The sequence below is a fragment of the Carassius gibelio genome, chromosome B9 (genome assembly GCF_023724105.1).
Source record: "Carassius gibelio isolate Cgi1373 ecotype wild population from Czech Republic chromosome B9, carGib1.2-hapl.c, whole genome shotgun sequence".
Lineage (NCBI taxonomy): Eukaryota > Metazoa > Chordata > Actinopteri > Cypriniformes > Cyprinidae > Carassius > Carassius gibelio.
In genome coordinates this window covers 7,494,004-7,510,599 of record NC_068404.1, presented here as the reverse complement: position 1 = coordinate 7,510,599, position 16,596 = coordinate 7,494,004, and the positions used below count along the sequence as shown (strand labels likewise).

The 16,596-nt window shown below is 35.6% G+C and overlaps 1 protein-coding gene across 3 annotated transcripts in view; it reads left to right on the top strand.

Annotated features, from left to right (window-relative positions):
* LOC127964746 (nectin-1) overlaps positions 1-15,227 on the top strand; it is a 41,639-nt gene extending 26,412 nt beyond the window's left edge. The window contains exons 3-10 of one of the 3 annotated variants that reach the window (XR_008155130.1): positions 2,583-2,885; positions 3,982-4,087; positions 6,095-6,237; positions 6,521-6,614; positions 8,534-8,579; positions 8,667-8,701; positions 10,043-10,110; positions 10,364-15,227. Coding sequence is in view for 2 of the 3 variants with exons in the window: in XM_052565063.1 (XP_052421023.1) it covers positions 2,583-2,885; positions 3,982-4,087; positions 6,095-6,237; positions 6,521-6,614; positions 8,534-8,579 (692 nt within the window). In the remaining variant the exon portion in view is untranslated. Of the gene's footprint in view, positions 1-2,582; positions 2,886-3,981; positions 4,088-6,094; positions 6,238-6,520; positions 6,615-8,533; positions 8,580-8,666; positions 8,712-10,042; positions 10,111-10,363 lie in introns of those variants that run through there. The other 2 variants (XM_052565063.1, XM_052565064.1) reach the window with 2 other exon arrangements.
* The last annotated feature ends 1,369 nt before the right edge of the window (positions 15,228-16,596 follow it).

The window sequence follows — 16,596 nt, the reverse complement described above, 5'->3', positions numbered from 1 at the left end:
TTTTGTACTTAAGTATTGCAAGTAGTCTATTTTAAAATTTACTACTCAAGTACTGAAAGTAAAAGTAGAAGTATTGTGTTATGTAGTTATTAAAGAAAGTAGTCAAAAGTTTGAACATATTGTTTTTACTATTTCAAATGATTAACCTAAAGGACAATAACAATTCCTTTGACTGTAACTTCTTGTAAACAAAAAACGGTTACTAGGGTTAGTTAGCCCAATTTGCAAAAATATGTCATTAATAACTTACCCTCATGTTGTTTCAAACCCGTAAGACATCAGAGGGTCATTTAGAATTTTTTGAAGCATCGAAAATACATTTTGGTCCAAAAATAGCAAAAACTATGACTTTATTAAGCATTGTCTTCTCTTCCGTGTCTGTTGTAAGAACAAAGCAGTTTGTGATATCTGGTTCGCGAACGAATCATTCGATGTAACCGGATCTTTTTGAAACAGTTCACCAAATCGAACTTAATCGTTTTTAAACGGTTCGCGTCTCCAATAAGCATTAATCCACAGATGAATTAAAGGGTTAGTTCGCCCAAAAATGAAAATTATGTCATTAATAACTCACCCTTATGCTGTTCCGAACATGTAAGGCCTTCTTTTATCTTCGGAACACAGTTTAAGATATTTTAGATTTAGTCCGAGAGCTCTCAGTCCCTCCATTGAAGCTGTGTGTACGGTATACTGTACATGTCCAGAAAGGTAAGAAAAACATCATCAAAGTAGTCCATGTGACATCAGAGGGTCCGTTGGAATTTTTTGAAGCATCGAAAATACATTTTGGTCCAAAAATAGCAAAAACGACGACTTTATTCAGCATTGTCTTCTCTTTCGTGTCTGTGTGAGAGAGAGTTCAAATCAAAGCAGCTGGATTTCCGGTTCGTGAACGAATCATTCAGTTCACCAAATCGAACTGAATCGTTTTAAATGGTCTCTAATACGCATTAATCCACAAATGACTTAAACTGTTAACTTTTTTAATGTGGCTGACACTCCCTCTGAGTTCAAACAAACCAATATCCCGGAGTTAATTCATGTACTCAAACAGTACATTGACTGAACTGCTGTGATGAACACCGAGCCGAGCCAGATAACGAACAATAGACTGACTCGTTCACGAGTCAGTTATTCCAACTGGCCAAGCCCAGTGCTGGTAGAGGGAGCCCTAAGAAGATAAGATTCCAATTGTCCGAATAGGTAAATATATTCAATGTCCTCCACAGAAAGAGCTGTCAGACACACAACCCACCACCTCTCCCATGTGTCCATCCTTTGGCCAGCTGCGAACATTCCGGCAGGGCATGACAACAGACTTCTTCATCCTGGTTCTGAGCATGCCTTGCAGAGTTGCGAAGAATTTACTGGATTATCCGAGGTAGACAGTCCATAAAGAAATATCAACACCAGTGCAGAGAATGGATGAATGGCGCCGTAATCCAGTCAACCCTAAAATGGCTGATCTTCCCGCTGCTTGCCTTCATTTATTCCAGCCTCCTTTCTGGTCGGCTGGTGTTGATTGCTTCAGACCATTTACCATAAAAATGGACAGAAGACATGAAAAACGATGGGGAATCATTTTCAAGTGCCTCACCAAAAGGTGTATCCACTTAGACCTCCTTCATAATATGGATACTGACTCCTTCCTTATGGCTTTGCGTCATTTATGAATTTCAGAGGTGGGAATCGAGAACTCCAAGAAACCTTCTCTGCACTTGAGCCAGAAATCAAAGAAAAACTGAGTGAAACTGATTTCTTTTCAGTTTAATCCTCTACATGCGTCTCATTTCGGTGGAGCCTGGGAGCGTGAAATACGCTCTATTAAATCCTGTCTTCGAGTAGTACTTAAGGATCAAGTTGTGTCTGAGGAAGTATTGTCTACTGTTCTGGTTGAAGTAGAACTACTTGCCAAGTCTTCAAACCTGTGTGAATTGGCAAAAATCTACACCAAATCTATCAATTGGACAATTAGTTATGGTTATGGAATGTCAACTACAACAAGGCCTCTGGTTGGTAGGCAGAGTAAACCAAGTTGTTTCCAGCAGCGACAGAACTCTTAAAATGGTGAATGTAACTAAACTGATTGTTCTACCAGAGATGCCCACTGATATCAATGGTTTCTAACGTCAGAGAACAGGAATATATATATATATATATATATATATATATATATATATATATATATATATATATATATATATATATATGTATATATATATATATATATATATATGGATATATGGATATATGGGAGAGGAAAAAGTTTTGGAATCTCTGATGTACAGTATGTGAAAACAATGTGTTTTGAAGATTAAAGAGTGCTGTAATTCTATTACACCCAATACACACAATAATGATCTTTGAATAAGCATCATATGACCCCTTTGAAAAATTGTGCATGTTTGCATACCAAACTCAAAAAAAACTTTCATCCTATAAAAAGGCTATGTGCTAGCAAAATGTGTAAAAGTAATATCTCATGCTTTTAGTAGTTATGAGAAGATCAAGAACTTACTAAGCTATTTTAGTTTTCACAATCCACTTTAAATGATTCTGGGTTTTTTCCATTTCCAATCTAGCTCGTCCTTCAAATAATGTAAGAGGAGAGGTGCCTGTTGCTGGTTTTACAGAGGCCACCTTGGTGTCATGTTTTGCCTCTAATGCAAAGCCTGCAGCAGAAGTGATATGGAGATTAGGAGATCTAGAAAACTCTCTGAAGACTAATACCAACTATACAATGAACTCAGATGGGACTGTTACTGTTGTATCCTACCTACTTGGTGTCCCATTCAAACATTTAAACAAGAAGAATGTCCAGTGTGTGGTCAAACACAACACAGTGAGAGATGAACTTGTGTTGAACTACACAATAAACATCCACTGTAAGTACATATGCTCTGTCAACCAACAACTTGCATATATAGATAAAGAGAGAGCATATTTTTGCTATAGAGAAGTTGAATTCATATGATTCATATGGTAATTCAGTTGCTGCTCTGACAGAAATGGTTTATTTAGAAAAGCTTTCATTAGACTGATTCATATAATGTGTACTATTCAATCTTATGTGTAGTGACAAGTTTCTGTAAATAGCTGTCAGACTCTGTTCCTGTCATGTGGTGTGTTTTCCTCCCCCATGTGCTCCAGGTTATCCTCATGCCCTTATTTGGTACTTCCTGTTCCCATTGTGTTCCCTGGTTAGTTTTTCATTTGTTCCCAGCTGTGTTTAGTTAATTATCCTCATTCCCCTGTGTACTTAAGTTCTAGGTCTTCACCTGGTATTGTTGATGTCTACTTTCCTGCTACGTGTGGTTCCTGTGTCCCTCTATGTCATTACAACTTTTTTATTGATGTACTCCTCATTTCTTGGAGGGTTTTAACACTAGGCTCGTTTGCTGCGGCCCGAGTGTGATTGTTAACGGCGCCGCCCGCAACATTGGTCTGCTTTCAGACTCAATAGTTGTATCAAACCCAGGTGCGTTTGCAGTCACCTTACGTCATCGCAAACGCACATGGAAAATGCCTGGGGAACACAACGCAACTGAGCATAGTTGTAATTTTTTTTGTTATTTGGTGCCATTATTAATTTTAATTATTACATTTTTATTAGCTTAATTTAGACTTTTAGGAGTGTGTGGAATCAACCTCGGCTCTCTTGTGTGTTGAGGAAACAATGATATTGACAGTTTTATGCATGTGCGGGATACTTTACTTCCTGAACAAGTGCGCACCCAAGTCCGTGTTGCTTGCACATTCACATGAACCATGCCACAGTTCGGGAGCAACCGAGCTCAGACCACCTTCTCCATGTAGTCTTGGATTCGGTACCGCGTTCACATTAGTGATTTTTGTTTTTTTTGTGAACCGTGCCCCGTTCCGCACTAAACTGCCAGTGTGAAAACCCCCTTGGTCTGCATTCCCTCATTGCATTGAATAATAAAATAATGTTGAAGTTTATTTTCTTCTTTTTCAACTTAGATCCACCAGATTCAGTTGTTATCATTCCTGACAGTCCAACAAACATTAAGGAATTCCAGTGTAAAGTGGATAGTAACCCAGAACCAACCAACTACAATTGGACTCGGTAATGGAAACATTAGGGTGACCAAACGTGCCATTTTTCCAGGTCACATCCTGGCCAGGATTTCTATATTGCCTAAAATATCAATGTTTTGGCTTTGTTTGCACTGCGCAGACCAATTGTAGTATTACAATATTACCATAAGAGGTCTAGAGAGCATATGGCTTCTTGTGCTTTTGGAACTGCTCTCACGTTACTTTGATGTCATACATGATGTATGCTCAGTGCTGCTTCAAGTCGAACACTAAAATGTATACATATTTGCATCGCTTTGACCGTTCTCTGTAGATCCCACCTTCTCACACACCACTATTGGTCGATTATGTAAAATGTCTGCATGTTATTGTTCAAATGATAATTTCCTTCATTAAGTATGAACACAGGAAACCAAAGCCAAAACTTGGATATTTTAGGCAACATAGAAATCCTGGCCAGGACATGTCCTGGGAAAATGGCACATTTGGTCACCCTATTTTGTGACATTACTGTGAAGAACTTTTAAGCACATTTATTTTAAAGAGTGTAGCGGATGATTTTCCAGATCCTAACCCTTTACCAAAACCTAGCTAGACAGGAGTGTCAGGATCCAGACCACATTCAAAATACACTGAAATGCACTGATGAGAGCATGCACAACCCGAGGCTTAAAGTGTCAGGACCCTGACACCTGGATGTTTCCATCAGTGTGGTTTGAGGCCATGTCTACATGAAAACGTAGGGTGACCAAATGTGCCAATTTCCCAGGAAACGTCCTGGCCAGGATTTCTATGTTGCCTAAAATATATCCAGGCTTTGGGTTTGGTTTCCTGTTTTCATACTTAATGAAGGAAATGATCGTTGGACCAATAACATGCAGACATTGTACATAATCAACCAATAGTGTTGTGTGAGAAGGTGAGATCTACAGAGAACGGTCAAAGCGATGCAAATACGTATACATATTAGTCTTCGACTTGAAGCAGCACTGAGCATACATCATGTATGACATCAAAGTAACGTGAGAGCAGTTCAAAAGCACAAGAAGCCATCTGTTCTCTAGAGCTCTTATGGTACTTTGTCATACAACAATGGTCTGCGCAGCGCAAACAAAGCCAAAACATTGATATTTTAGGCAATATAGAAATCCTGGCCAGGATGTGTCCTTTGAAAATGGCACATTTAGTCACCCTATGCAAACAGGTATTTTTAAAATCCAGGCTTTTTCTATGAGGTTTGGCTTTTCGTTCACATTCAGGTCACTGAAACTGAAACTTTTTTAAAAATCCTGCCAGAGTGAAGATTTTCAGAAACTCCAGTTACAGTGTTGTCCTGTGCCTAACCTGATTTTACCAAGTGAGACATGTTCCTGGGACAACATCGTTGTTGACCCTGGAACAACATTGTGATTAACCAATCAGATTTGAAGAACCAGTTTATAGATTTTGTGAAGTTTATGCTTAAAATCAGTGTTTGGTGCTTGTACATCAGTGTCATTCATCTATCATCTCCTCTGATTTTAGGGATTACTCATGGTTAAGGTTAGGTTTAGGTGTAGGGATATGGTTAAGAATATATTTTTGGAGTAAAATGTTGTTCCAGGGTCAACATAATATGTTGACCTAGGAACACATCGGACTTGGCAAAATCAGGACGTGCGTTGTCCTGTAGCTGGGGCTCAGAGCCCTCCTTCAAGACAACACGCCAAATATGCTTACTATTTGCTAAATCCTATTATTATACAACTCGTTAAATGACAAATGTATGTAACTTAAAGTCAGCATGAAGTGGCAGTTTCAGCTGAATTTACTACTGGATACTAGGCCTGAATTTCAATATGAAACATTTAAATCGGCCCTTGCATTCCAGAATGGAGGCAGAACTGAATGTGATTGACTGCGGAATGGATATGTTACAGATGTCAAGTAAATGTATTGTTATGACATCTTACCCTTGTACATCCTGAGTACCGTCATATTCTATCAGCACTCACCAGATCCTGCTTATTAATCTTTTGAATCTGTGTCTTAACAGAGTGAATAAAAGTGATCCATTTTATGAAGGTAAAAAGCTTCCTGTACCAAATCTGACCCCTGACTTTAATGGCTTGTACATCTGTCATGCTTCAAACCAGTATGGAAGTTCAACAGGATCTCTCTATGTGAATGTTCATAATGGTGAGTGTATATATATATATATTTGCTTATATAATATATATTATACATTTAAGCATTTAGCAGTAAAAATACAAGTATGCATGCAAAACTTTATCAGATAATATTATTTGTTAAGAAAGACTTCTATGTGGAGATTCAAAACTTTGATACTATGATGTGTCAATCCATGAATAATCTAGGATAACTACTGTAAATCTGTAACAACCAGTTTCTGTATTAACGGTTATTGTCAGCCATTTCAAATAACATTCTAGAAGTTTTAACTTGACAACTTCTTTCCTAGAAACCAACGCCGTCTGTTGGAGTCTGTTCTGTGTTTTCATCGCTGCTTTTCTTGGTGCTGCATTCCTATTTGTGTTCATATGGAAACATAAACCGTGAGTTTGAGTTCTTCACAGTCTGTTTGAGTTTTTACACATTTTAATATTGCATTTGTCCAATTGTCACAGTCAATTGGAATATATTTGATGTTTCATGTGCAGTTAAAGGTGGGTTAAGCGAGTTTTCAAAAATGCTTTAGAAAACTGATTTGGGCCGAGTAGCAAAACAAAGAGTAAGGGGCATGTCTACTCATGATGTGGAGGAGAGAGCGTTCAGTGCACAGGATAGACATTAGCCAAGCCGAGTGACAGAAAGATAGAGATGGCGGATAAAAAAAACCAAAGAGAAAAACGTCTGAGGAACAAAAGAAGGCATAAGGCAATAAGGTAAGATGTAGGACCCGTGTAAATATTGGATCTGCTTTCCAGCACTAGAGAGAACTCAGTGAGCCGATGGCCTGTGATCAGATGCCGAGGTTGCTTTGTTTCTTCTAGATAGGTGAGTGACATCTTGTCTGTGCCGGAACAGCTAAAGTCTGTCTATCACACTGGACGGACAAAGCGACTGCTGAAAATCATTATAAAATTGTGTCAATACATCATGAATAAAACACAGCAGCAGTTTTCTGTTGGGGATTTGTCATGTCGTGCCAAAACTCTCTGCCTGGGCTGCGTACGTATAGGGCGAGACCCTATTTTGAGGGTAGGGGCATGATTGTTTTGGTGATTTCAAATGTCAACATTGGCTACCAGAAATCGCTTCCCCACCTTTAAGAAGATAGGAATTTTGGACTAATGAGTTTGGTTAGCACAGACTAACAAGCATTATGCCTGAAGTCAGTTCTACTTCTACTGTTTCAAGTATTTATTTGCTCTGCTGTCTCAGTGTTTTCATCAGTGCTAATCAATGCCTGTGATGTTAATGGATGTAGTGTATGATTTGTTATGATTTATTAAGAGCCATTATAAACCCTACATTATCTATGTCTGGGGTGTTCAAACATGTCCCTGGAGGGACACTGTCCTGAAGAGTTTTCAGCTCCAGCCTTAATTAAACACATATGAACTAAAGTAATCAAGAGCTGGATTGAAAATCACTCTCTATACCCTCATTAACTATTTCTTACAGTAGTGCACTGTAGAGGTCTGCTACCTGATTCAAGCCTGACGGGTCCCGAAAAACTTTCTGGCTTGTAATACAGAAATAGCACTAATTCTCATGCCGCCGTGTTGACAAAATCGGCCTCACGTTTCACTAGTAACTTCGCTGAAAGATGTAATTACTTACTCCAAAACCTGCCCATAAACAAACAGTACTGAGATTAGAGAACCTATTATAACATTAAATTAAATTAAACTCAGTATAATAATGAACAAAAAACATTTATGTTATAAAAGGCAAAAGGGATTTCAATTGACTGTTGCTGATGCAGCTGACTGACACCTTGTTCTTATGTTGTGTTGCTTAAAATAACACAATTTACAGCAAAGTTTTTTCGAGTTTACATATTAAAAAATCTATAGTAAAATGTATATCTATTTGACATTACGCTCTACCCACATTGGACCAACAGGTTGGAAAATAGATGGATGGATGATTCAGCTGCAGATGCTGTCATCTTGTGTGATATGGGAATTCAGAATTCAGAATTACCTTCACAGTCTATTATGTGTATTCTCTAGCTGTTGAGTGTACATTGGTTGTACTCATACTATACTGTACTGTAATCATTATTGTGGTGTATTATGCTATTGAATCTTTTGCTATTGAACGTCTACTATGATTTTGGACACAAAAGGGTGATTTCAGACTCACTAGAAACTTCTAGGCAAGTGTGTTGGAGCAAAATTCTGCAAAACATTGTGCCCTCCAGGGATGGAATTGGACAACCCTGATCTATGGTGATAAGTCATACATTACAGCACTAAACAGCATACTTGGTGAATCTATTGCTGCCTCTTTTTCTTAATTTTAGGGAATGGATTCAAGTATTACAGAGTTCCAATGATGAAAGAGATTAGGTGTGTCTTGTTCTTGTTTTACAATACTATGTGTTTCAATTTTATTCATTATCATAGAAGCTAATTTTGCCTAAACTTTTCCTACAGGGTGATGAAGAACTTCAATCCAGATGATCAGACTGGTGATTAATTGTGATTTGACATTATTTGTTTATAAAACTCTGCATCATAACTGCATGTGAGAGCAGTTATGAATACATGTCTGTTTAGGGGTATTTTTTTAAATTACATGTTTAATTGTATCTGTGTTGTTTTAAAAGTCAAATAGCCTAATTAAATTCAAGCAAACACTTAAACCAGTCAGAAAACTTCAAACTGTAACAACAAAGTAAAAAAAAAAAACAAAGTTTACAATTGTATATCAATTATACATAAAAAGGGATAGGTCCACAATATTATGACAAAGTCATTATTGTCAAATATTGCTCTTTTTATTAATGATGGTTAATTGAATATATATGTAAAAGCATTTTTTGGTCAGACGTGTCAGTCCATGACCTTAATCTAATCTATCACAAATTATAAAAAATCCCCAGTTATAATTACTGAAGCTGCTAAATTAATGTCTTAATTGTTTATGATGGGAGTTTATCTGGTGTTTTCAGCTAAATGCCTCTGATTGGCTATTGTGTTAATAAACTCATCAGATAGGTATATGATTGGTTATAATGCTCAATGCTGCAAAAATAAATAAATAAAATGCATAAAACGCCATTTGATGCAAAATGCACCTCTCTCCCCAGTCTGATTTGCTCGAATAGTTCCTGTATCAAATTTTGCCCCACCTTCTGAAGTACTAAATGTGCTGTGATTGGTTCGCTTGGGCCAGTGTATGTTGTGATTGACAGCACTCGCTGCCTGGTTGGGAAATGTCACGCCCCTTACCATAGCAGCCTGTGAGCTTCAGTGTAAATCTTGCGTCAAAATCAAATCAATTTGAGCGCGATTTAAACCTGGATGATTGTAACCAGTTCATCTGACTTGGGAAAGCTTGCTTGTCTCTGACATAGTGATAACACTCGTTGCCTTCTCCAGTGCAGCACAACCAGGTCTCGTCCCATTCGTCAGTATTTGTGATATCACAAATCCCAGAAAATATGTGTTGTAGTCCAAACGAGTCTAGTTTTTGAAAAGTAACTTCTGTTACATAAAATTCTCAAGTGGAATTTGAGCTTTGTAACTTTGCAGATCTTTTTTATGGTCAAACAGCAGATTAACTAAAGTTGAAAAAATGAAAAAGCATAATAGTTCCCTTTTAACATTTCATTTTGATCGCTACAGTCATAGACCTAGTTAATTTGTGCAGAGACCATTTTTTTCACCCTTTGTCACAAATTTGTTAGTTTTGGTGGCATTTCTTCTACAAGTTCCCATTAATTTCCGGCCCTTATGGATTTGCAAATCTGAATGAATTATTAATAAATTAAATTAAATTAAATACAATTTCTGTTTGTGTTCCACAGAAGCAGTGTCGACAAGTTTCAACTAGTTTTGGCTATGATTTGACTAGATTTAAGAAGAAATTAGGCTGGTTTTCCCTGCACAGGGAAATGGCCAACAATGTCTGCATTAATCAACCAATAGCAAAATTACTCGGCTCGGTGTTCATCTTCAGTTCTCTCTTCACACCAGTTCAGTCAGTGTACTGTTTGAGTGCATGCATTACTCCAGGATATTGGTTTGTTTTAACTCAGAGGGAGTGTCAGCCACATTAAAAAAGTTAACAGCTTAAGTCATTTGTGGATTAATGTGTATTAGAGATGTGAACCATTTAAAACGATTCGATTTGCTGAACTGAATGTTTCTTTCGCAAACCGGATATCCAGGCTTTGTTTTGAACTCTCTCTCATTACAGACCCGGAAGAGAAGACAATGCTGAATAAAGTCGTCGTTTTTGCTATTTTTGGACCAAAATGTATTTTCGATGTCACATGGACTACTTTGATGATGTTTTTCTTACCTTTCTGGACTTGGACAGTATACCGTACACACAACTTCAGTGGAAAGACTGAGATCTCTCGGACTAAATCTAAAATATCTTAAACTGTGTTCCAAAGATAAACGGAGGTTTTACAGGTTTGAAACAACATGAGGGTAAGTGATTAATTACATAATTTTGCTATCTGGGTGAACTAACCCTTTAAGGAACAGGTGGGGGGGTAATAACACAAAGATTTAATCAAAATAGGACAGTTTGTAGGCATAAGTGACCCCATCAAAGACTGCCAACCTCAAAGATCCTTAAGAGGCAATTATGGAGAGTTTAGTAATCTATCCATGCATTTAAACTGTTGTGACATATGGAGACTAAAATATCCACAGCAAATCCAGTTCACTTGGACTAACAAAGATTTATCTAAGAGATCCAGGATTGACTTCTGGCTTATTTCAAATGAGTTGTCAGACAATGTGGAAGAAACCAAAATACAGCCCTCAATATTTTCGGATCATAATATGATCACTTTAGTAATATGTATAAGGGGTCAATCAATAAAATATAAACCAAACTATTGGAAATTAAATAATATACTTTTGAGTGATAAAAGCTTCATTGAAAAAGCCAAAACAATCATAAATGAAAATTTGATAGAAGCAAAAAAATACAGAATATATGGAAAATATTGGGAGTATACAAAATTTCAAATTCGTAATATGGCCATTGAGAGGGCAAAAGAATTATCTAAGGAAAAAAGAATGAGACAAGATAGAATACTCAAGGGAATCATTTCTATTTTTGAAAAAAAACGAGCATTAATACTCATTAATACACAAGCTGACATTAATACTGTATTTGAATTACAAGCTGAATTGGACAGTATCTATCAAAATTTGGCACAGGGAGCCTTTATTCGATCTAGGCGGAAATGGATAGAGCATGGTGAAAGGAATACGAAGTATTTTCATAATTTAGAAAAAAGAAATGTTAGTGTTAACAGTATATATAAACTTAAAATTAATGATCAGATCTCTGAAGATCCCTCAAAAATTTTAATTTTGTGGAAGATTTTTATATAAAACTATATTCCAAACATAACAGTTGTCAGAGCTCATATTTCCTCTCATGTATAAAAAGTGTGGCTCAAGGTATTGATAAAACTCAGAAGGACATTTGTGATCAAGACATATCCCTAGAAGAACTTAAAAAGAACATTAGTAAATTAAAAGATAATAAATCCCCAGGGAATGATGGCCTAACAGGTGAATTTTATAAAGCATTTCAAGATTACATCTCTGAATTCTTATTATTAGTTTTTAAGGAGGCTATAGAAACCTGTAGGCTTCCCCCAACTATGTGTCAAGGCTTAATTACATTGTTACCTAAACCCAATAAGGATCGTTTGCTTCTTGACAATTGGAGGCCTATAACTTTAATTAATAATGATGCAAAATTGCTGGCTCATATTTTTGCGCAAAGAATAAAGTTATGCTTAGATACAATAATAGATGACAGTCAGTCTGGTTTTATGCAAGGACGGCATATTAGTAACAATATTCGATTAATCTTAGATCTAATCGATTATAAGGATTTAATAACTGATAATAGTTACATTCTATTTATAGATATATACAAAGCCTTTGATACTGTGACACATGATTTTTTATTTGATGTTTTAGATTTTTTTGGTTTTGGTCAATACTTTAAAAGGGCAATACTAACTTTATATAGTGATTGCAATAGTTCAGTTAAACTTCCATGGGGAACTACTCGTAGATTTAGCATCTCCCGGGGCATAAAACAAGGAGATCTGGCGGCTCCTTTCTTGTTTCTTCTGGTCATGCAAACTATGGCTTTATATATAAATAATGACTTGTTTCAAGGTATCAAAATTATGGAAAAAGAAATTAAATGTTGTCAGCTAGCTGATGATACTGCTATTTTTTTAAAAGACATTTCACAGGTTAAAAAAGTTATAGAGTGTCTCAATATATTTTCTAAAGCTTCAGGATTATCTTTAAATGTTAAAAAATGTACTCTTTTTCCACTTAAAGACAATGATACTCCTTTAACTGAATTTGAAGGTATTCCAGTTAGAGAGGAAGTTACGTACCTTGGTATCAATATCTGTAAAAATCAATCAGACAGAGTGCAATCAAATTTCCAACCCCTTATAGTGAAAACCAAAAAGAGATTTGATATGTGGCTCATGAGGGATTTATCACTCAAAGGTAGAGTTCTTTTGTCCAAAACTGAGGGGCTGTCTCGTTTAGTCTATCCTGCAAAGGTGTTAGATGCACCAAAATCTTGTATTAAAAAAATTGATTCAACATTATTCAACTTTATATGGAAAAACAAGTCACACTATTTAAATAAAAATTTTATGTAATTCTTATAATCAAGGAGGTTTAAATGTGCTTGATTTTGATACTTCTAATACAATCTTCAAATTGAACTGGATTAAACACTATATTAAGCATACTGATAAACTATGGTATATCATTCCGAATCTTATTTTTGAAAAAGTTGGTGGTATAGAGTTTGAGGTTAACAAGCTCCCCTTTCAGCTATCCAATTTTCATAGACAGGCTCTTTTATGTTGGCTTCTTATATACAAACATAACTTCTCCCCTCACAAACAGTTAATTTGGAATAATAAAATTGTTAAATATAAGAATAAATCAATCTTCTATGACAATTGGATTAAAAACGATATTCTAATGGTCTCACAACTGATGAATAATGAGGGTTACTTACTAACATATACTGAATTTTTAAACATATTTAGGATTCCAATAACTCCAAGGGAGTATAGTATTGTCTTTGATGCAATTCCAGAAGGTTTATTGAGACTCTTGAGAGGTAGTAGTGAACCTCATAAGCAATCAATAAATAAAAAACAGGTCTTGTTAAACGGAGTTGATATAAAAGATAGTAAATGTAATAATAAGTTCTTTAGATGCTTGGTTCACTTCCCTGCTACGCCCCGAAATAAATATTTTTGGAATGAACACTTTGGAAATATTAATTGGAGATTGATTTGGACTTATAATAATAAATACTGTATTAATAATAAAGTTTTTGAAATATACTTTAAAATTATACATAAAATTTACCCAACAAATGAGTTCCTAAAACGATATAAAAATGACCTTTCAGAATCCTGTACACTTTGTAAAAAGGATACTGAAACTGTCTTACATCTTTTCTTTGAATGCTTGTATGTGAAGTTTTTTTGGATTGATGTGGAATATTTATTTAATATGTTGAGTGGAATTAAAATGTACATAGAGAAAAAGGATGTTTTTTTTTATTATGACAAAAAAGAGACAGATAAAAATCACAGTTTTGTGTTAAATCTTATTTTATTACTTGGTAAGTTTTACGTACATAAATGTAAATGGTCTGAAAGGATACCCAACATCTACCATTTTAAGGCTGACATGAAGATTTACTTTGAAACACTGAAAGGACTTTCAAACCGCAAAGCAATAAGAACTATGGACATTATCAAATAATTACATTTCTCTTCTTTATTTTAATTATATATGTACACCCCTTTTTCGTTATGTTTTTGTATATGTTTGTGTTCTTTTTTTGTTTTTTGTTTTTGTCTTATGATGCTTTGTAATCATTTAGAATATTATTTGTTAAATATTTGTATTCATTGTACTACTTGATGTATAATTTAAAAAAAAAAAAAAAAAAAAGGACAGTTTGTAGGCTACAGTAGTCCTAACAACAACATGTTCTGTGCAAAACAGCTTTAATGTGCAACAGGTAAATGCAGGCTTAAACACTTCTCATCTAAGTGTGATGCAATAGCTGCTAAAATTAGTGCAACTGAAATCAGGATGTTAAAATAACCAGCCAGAATGTTTCATGATTATGCCTAGCTATCTTGCAATCACTATTTCTTGTAGAAATACAACCTCAGCTTGAAAATGGTGCTACTGTATAAAAAAAATTTGTATTTACAGTGCTGTGAAAAGTATAAATTACAAGAATATACAAAATGAACAGGTATTTTATCATTGTTCATGGATAACCAATATAATTTAACAAACAACATCTGGAATATGCATTTTATAATGATCCTACATACTAAAGAAAATGCCTTGTGTGAAAAAGTACTATCCGTCTATCTGTCTCCCAAAATTAATATAGAAAGCAAAGGGTACGATGCTTCAGTCAGAGTAAATGTGGACTAGTCAACCATTGGAATGGGATGGCAAAAGTCTGATCTACATAGAATAAGACAGTACTGAAGATTGATATTCTACATGAAGAACAGTTTTGTCTGGCCACAGTTCCAAACATGTTGGGAGCAAAGAAACTTATACAATTGTGAATCGTTGATGTGAATCATGATGATTGGAGTGTTGTATGGTTTTGGAGTGTTTTACTGGTTCAGAGCCCAACAAAACATGGTGTCATTTCATGATGTCAAATAATCCAGATTTCACAGAAGACCGTCTAACTGACCCTCTGATGTCACATGGACTACTTTGAAGATGTTTTTCTTACCTTTCTGGACATTGAAAGTATACCGTGCATACAGTTTCAATGGAGGGACTGAGAGCCTCTGGACTAAATCTAAAATATCTTAAATTGTGTCCTGAAGATGAACGGAGGTCTCACGGGTTTGGAACGACATGAGGCTGAATTATTGATGACATAATTTTTTTTTTTTTTTTTGGTGAACTAACCCTGATCGAATCATTTTGGTGAACGAGCTGAAAATCAACGACTCTCTTGAAAGAATAAAAATTTCCACCACTAAATCCATGCAACATAAATGGATTTTAAAAACTGTTGTTTTTAGTGACCCGCCCCGCAATAAAGCCAATTTCTTAATTCGCCCCAACCCAACCTTGCAGGTTACCCGGGGGGCCCGCGTGTTATGAGACGACCCGCGCATCACTAACCACCAGCTTTAAATGCAGTCGTATGTGCTTATTCACAAGGCAGGAAGCACCTGCTTATCAACATCCTTGTAAGATAATTCACGGAAAAAGGCTCAAAACCATTTTAACTGACTTTTGAATTAAATGTTCCCTTCTGGTGAAGTGACATTCAGTCTGAGCAGCTGCATCCTTAGCCATCTTCGAAAAACGACTAAAAACACATTTTCCATTTTTTATTGGACCCTCTAACTCTAGCACTCTCTATTCTAATTCTATTCTTTTTTTAAAAAAAACTTGTCACTTTTAGACTAGCACTCTATTCACTCTATTCTGCTTGTTTTCTTAAAAATATATTTGTATTCTATCTATTTGTTTTTATTATAAAATTAAAGGCCTGCTCTATTCTTTTTCTATTCAATCGGTTTTCTTTTTACCTATTATATAATAAATAAATAAACTTGCTATGTGTACTGCGTTAATATAAGTGAGACTTGTAATAGCACTCACATATTTCTTTTTTGTTGATTTTGATTGCTTCCATTGTCATCATTTGTAAGTTGCTTTGGACAAAAGCATCTGCTAAATGACTATATTTCATGTAATGTTGTGTTTTAAAATATTGTGATTAGCTTCTTTTTATTCTTTGACTCTACCAAATATGCTTGACTGTTGGAAGATTTTCTTTTCTTTGTTGGTTCACTTACTCATGCAAAGCATTGTATTAAACTCAAAAAAAGGACTGTGTTGGTGCACATAGTGTGGTTTACTATATATATATTGTTGAATCAATGCCACGAAGAATTAAGGCTGTCCTGAAGGCGAAAGGGGGTCAAACACAGTATGGTTTTCCTAATAATCCTTTAGGTGAGTGTGTGTGTGTCTATATATATATATATATATATATATATATATATATATATATATATATATATATATATATATATATATACGCAAAGTAGGTCGCTGGCTGCGTGAGGTAAGTGAGTCGTTCGCTGAGGAAAGGGAGTCGTTCGCTGCATGAGTCAAGTGAATCGTTCGCTGAGGAAAGTGAGTAGTTCGCTGATTGGCTTATTAGTAAACAATCCCCCAAGTGGAGTGCGTTCTTGTGATTGGCTAAAACAAGGGAGATATCTGATTGGTTGCTGATCATTCCCTGTTTAAAAAAAGGCATTTG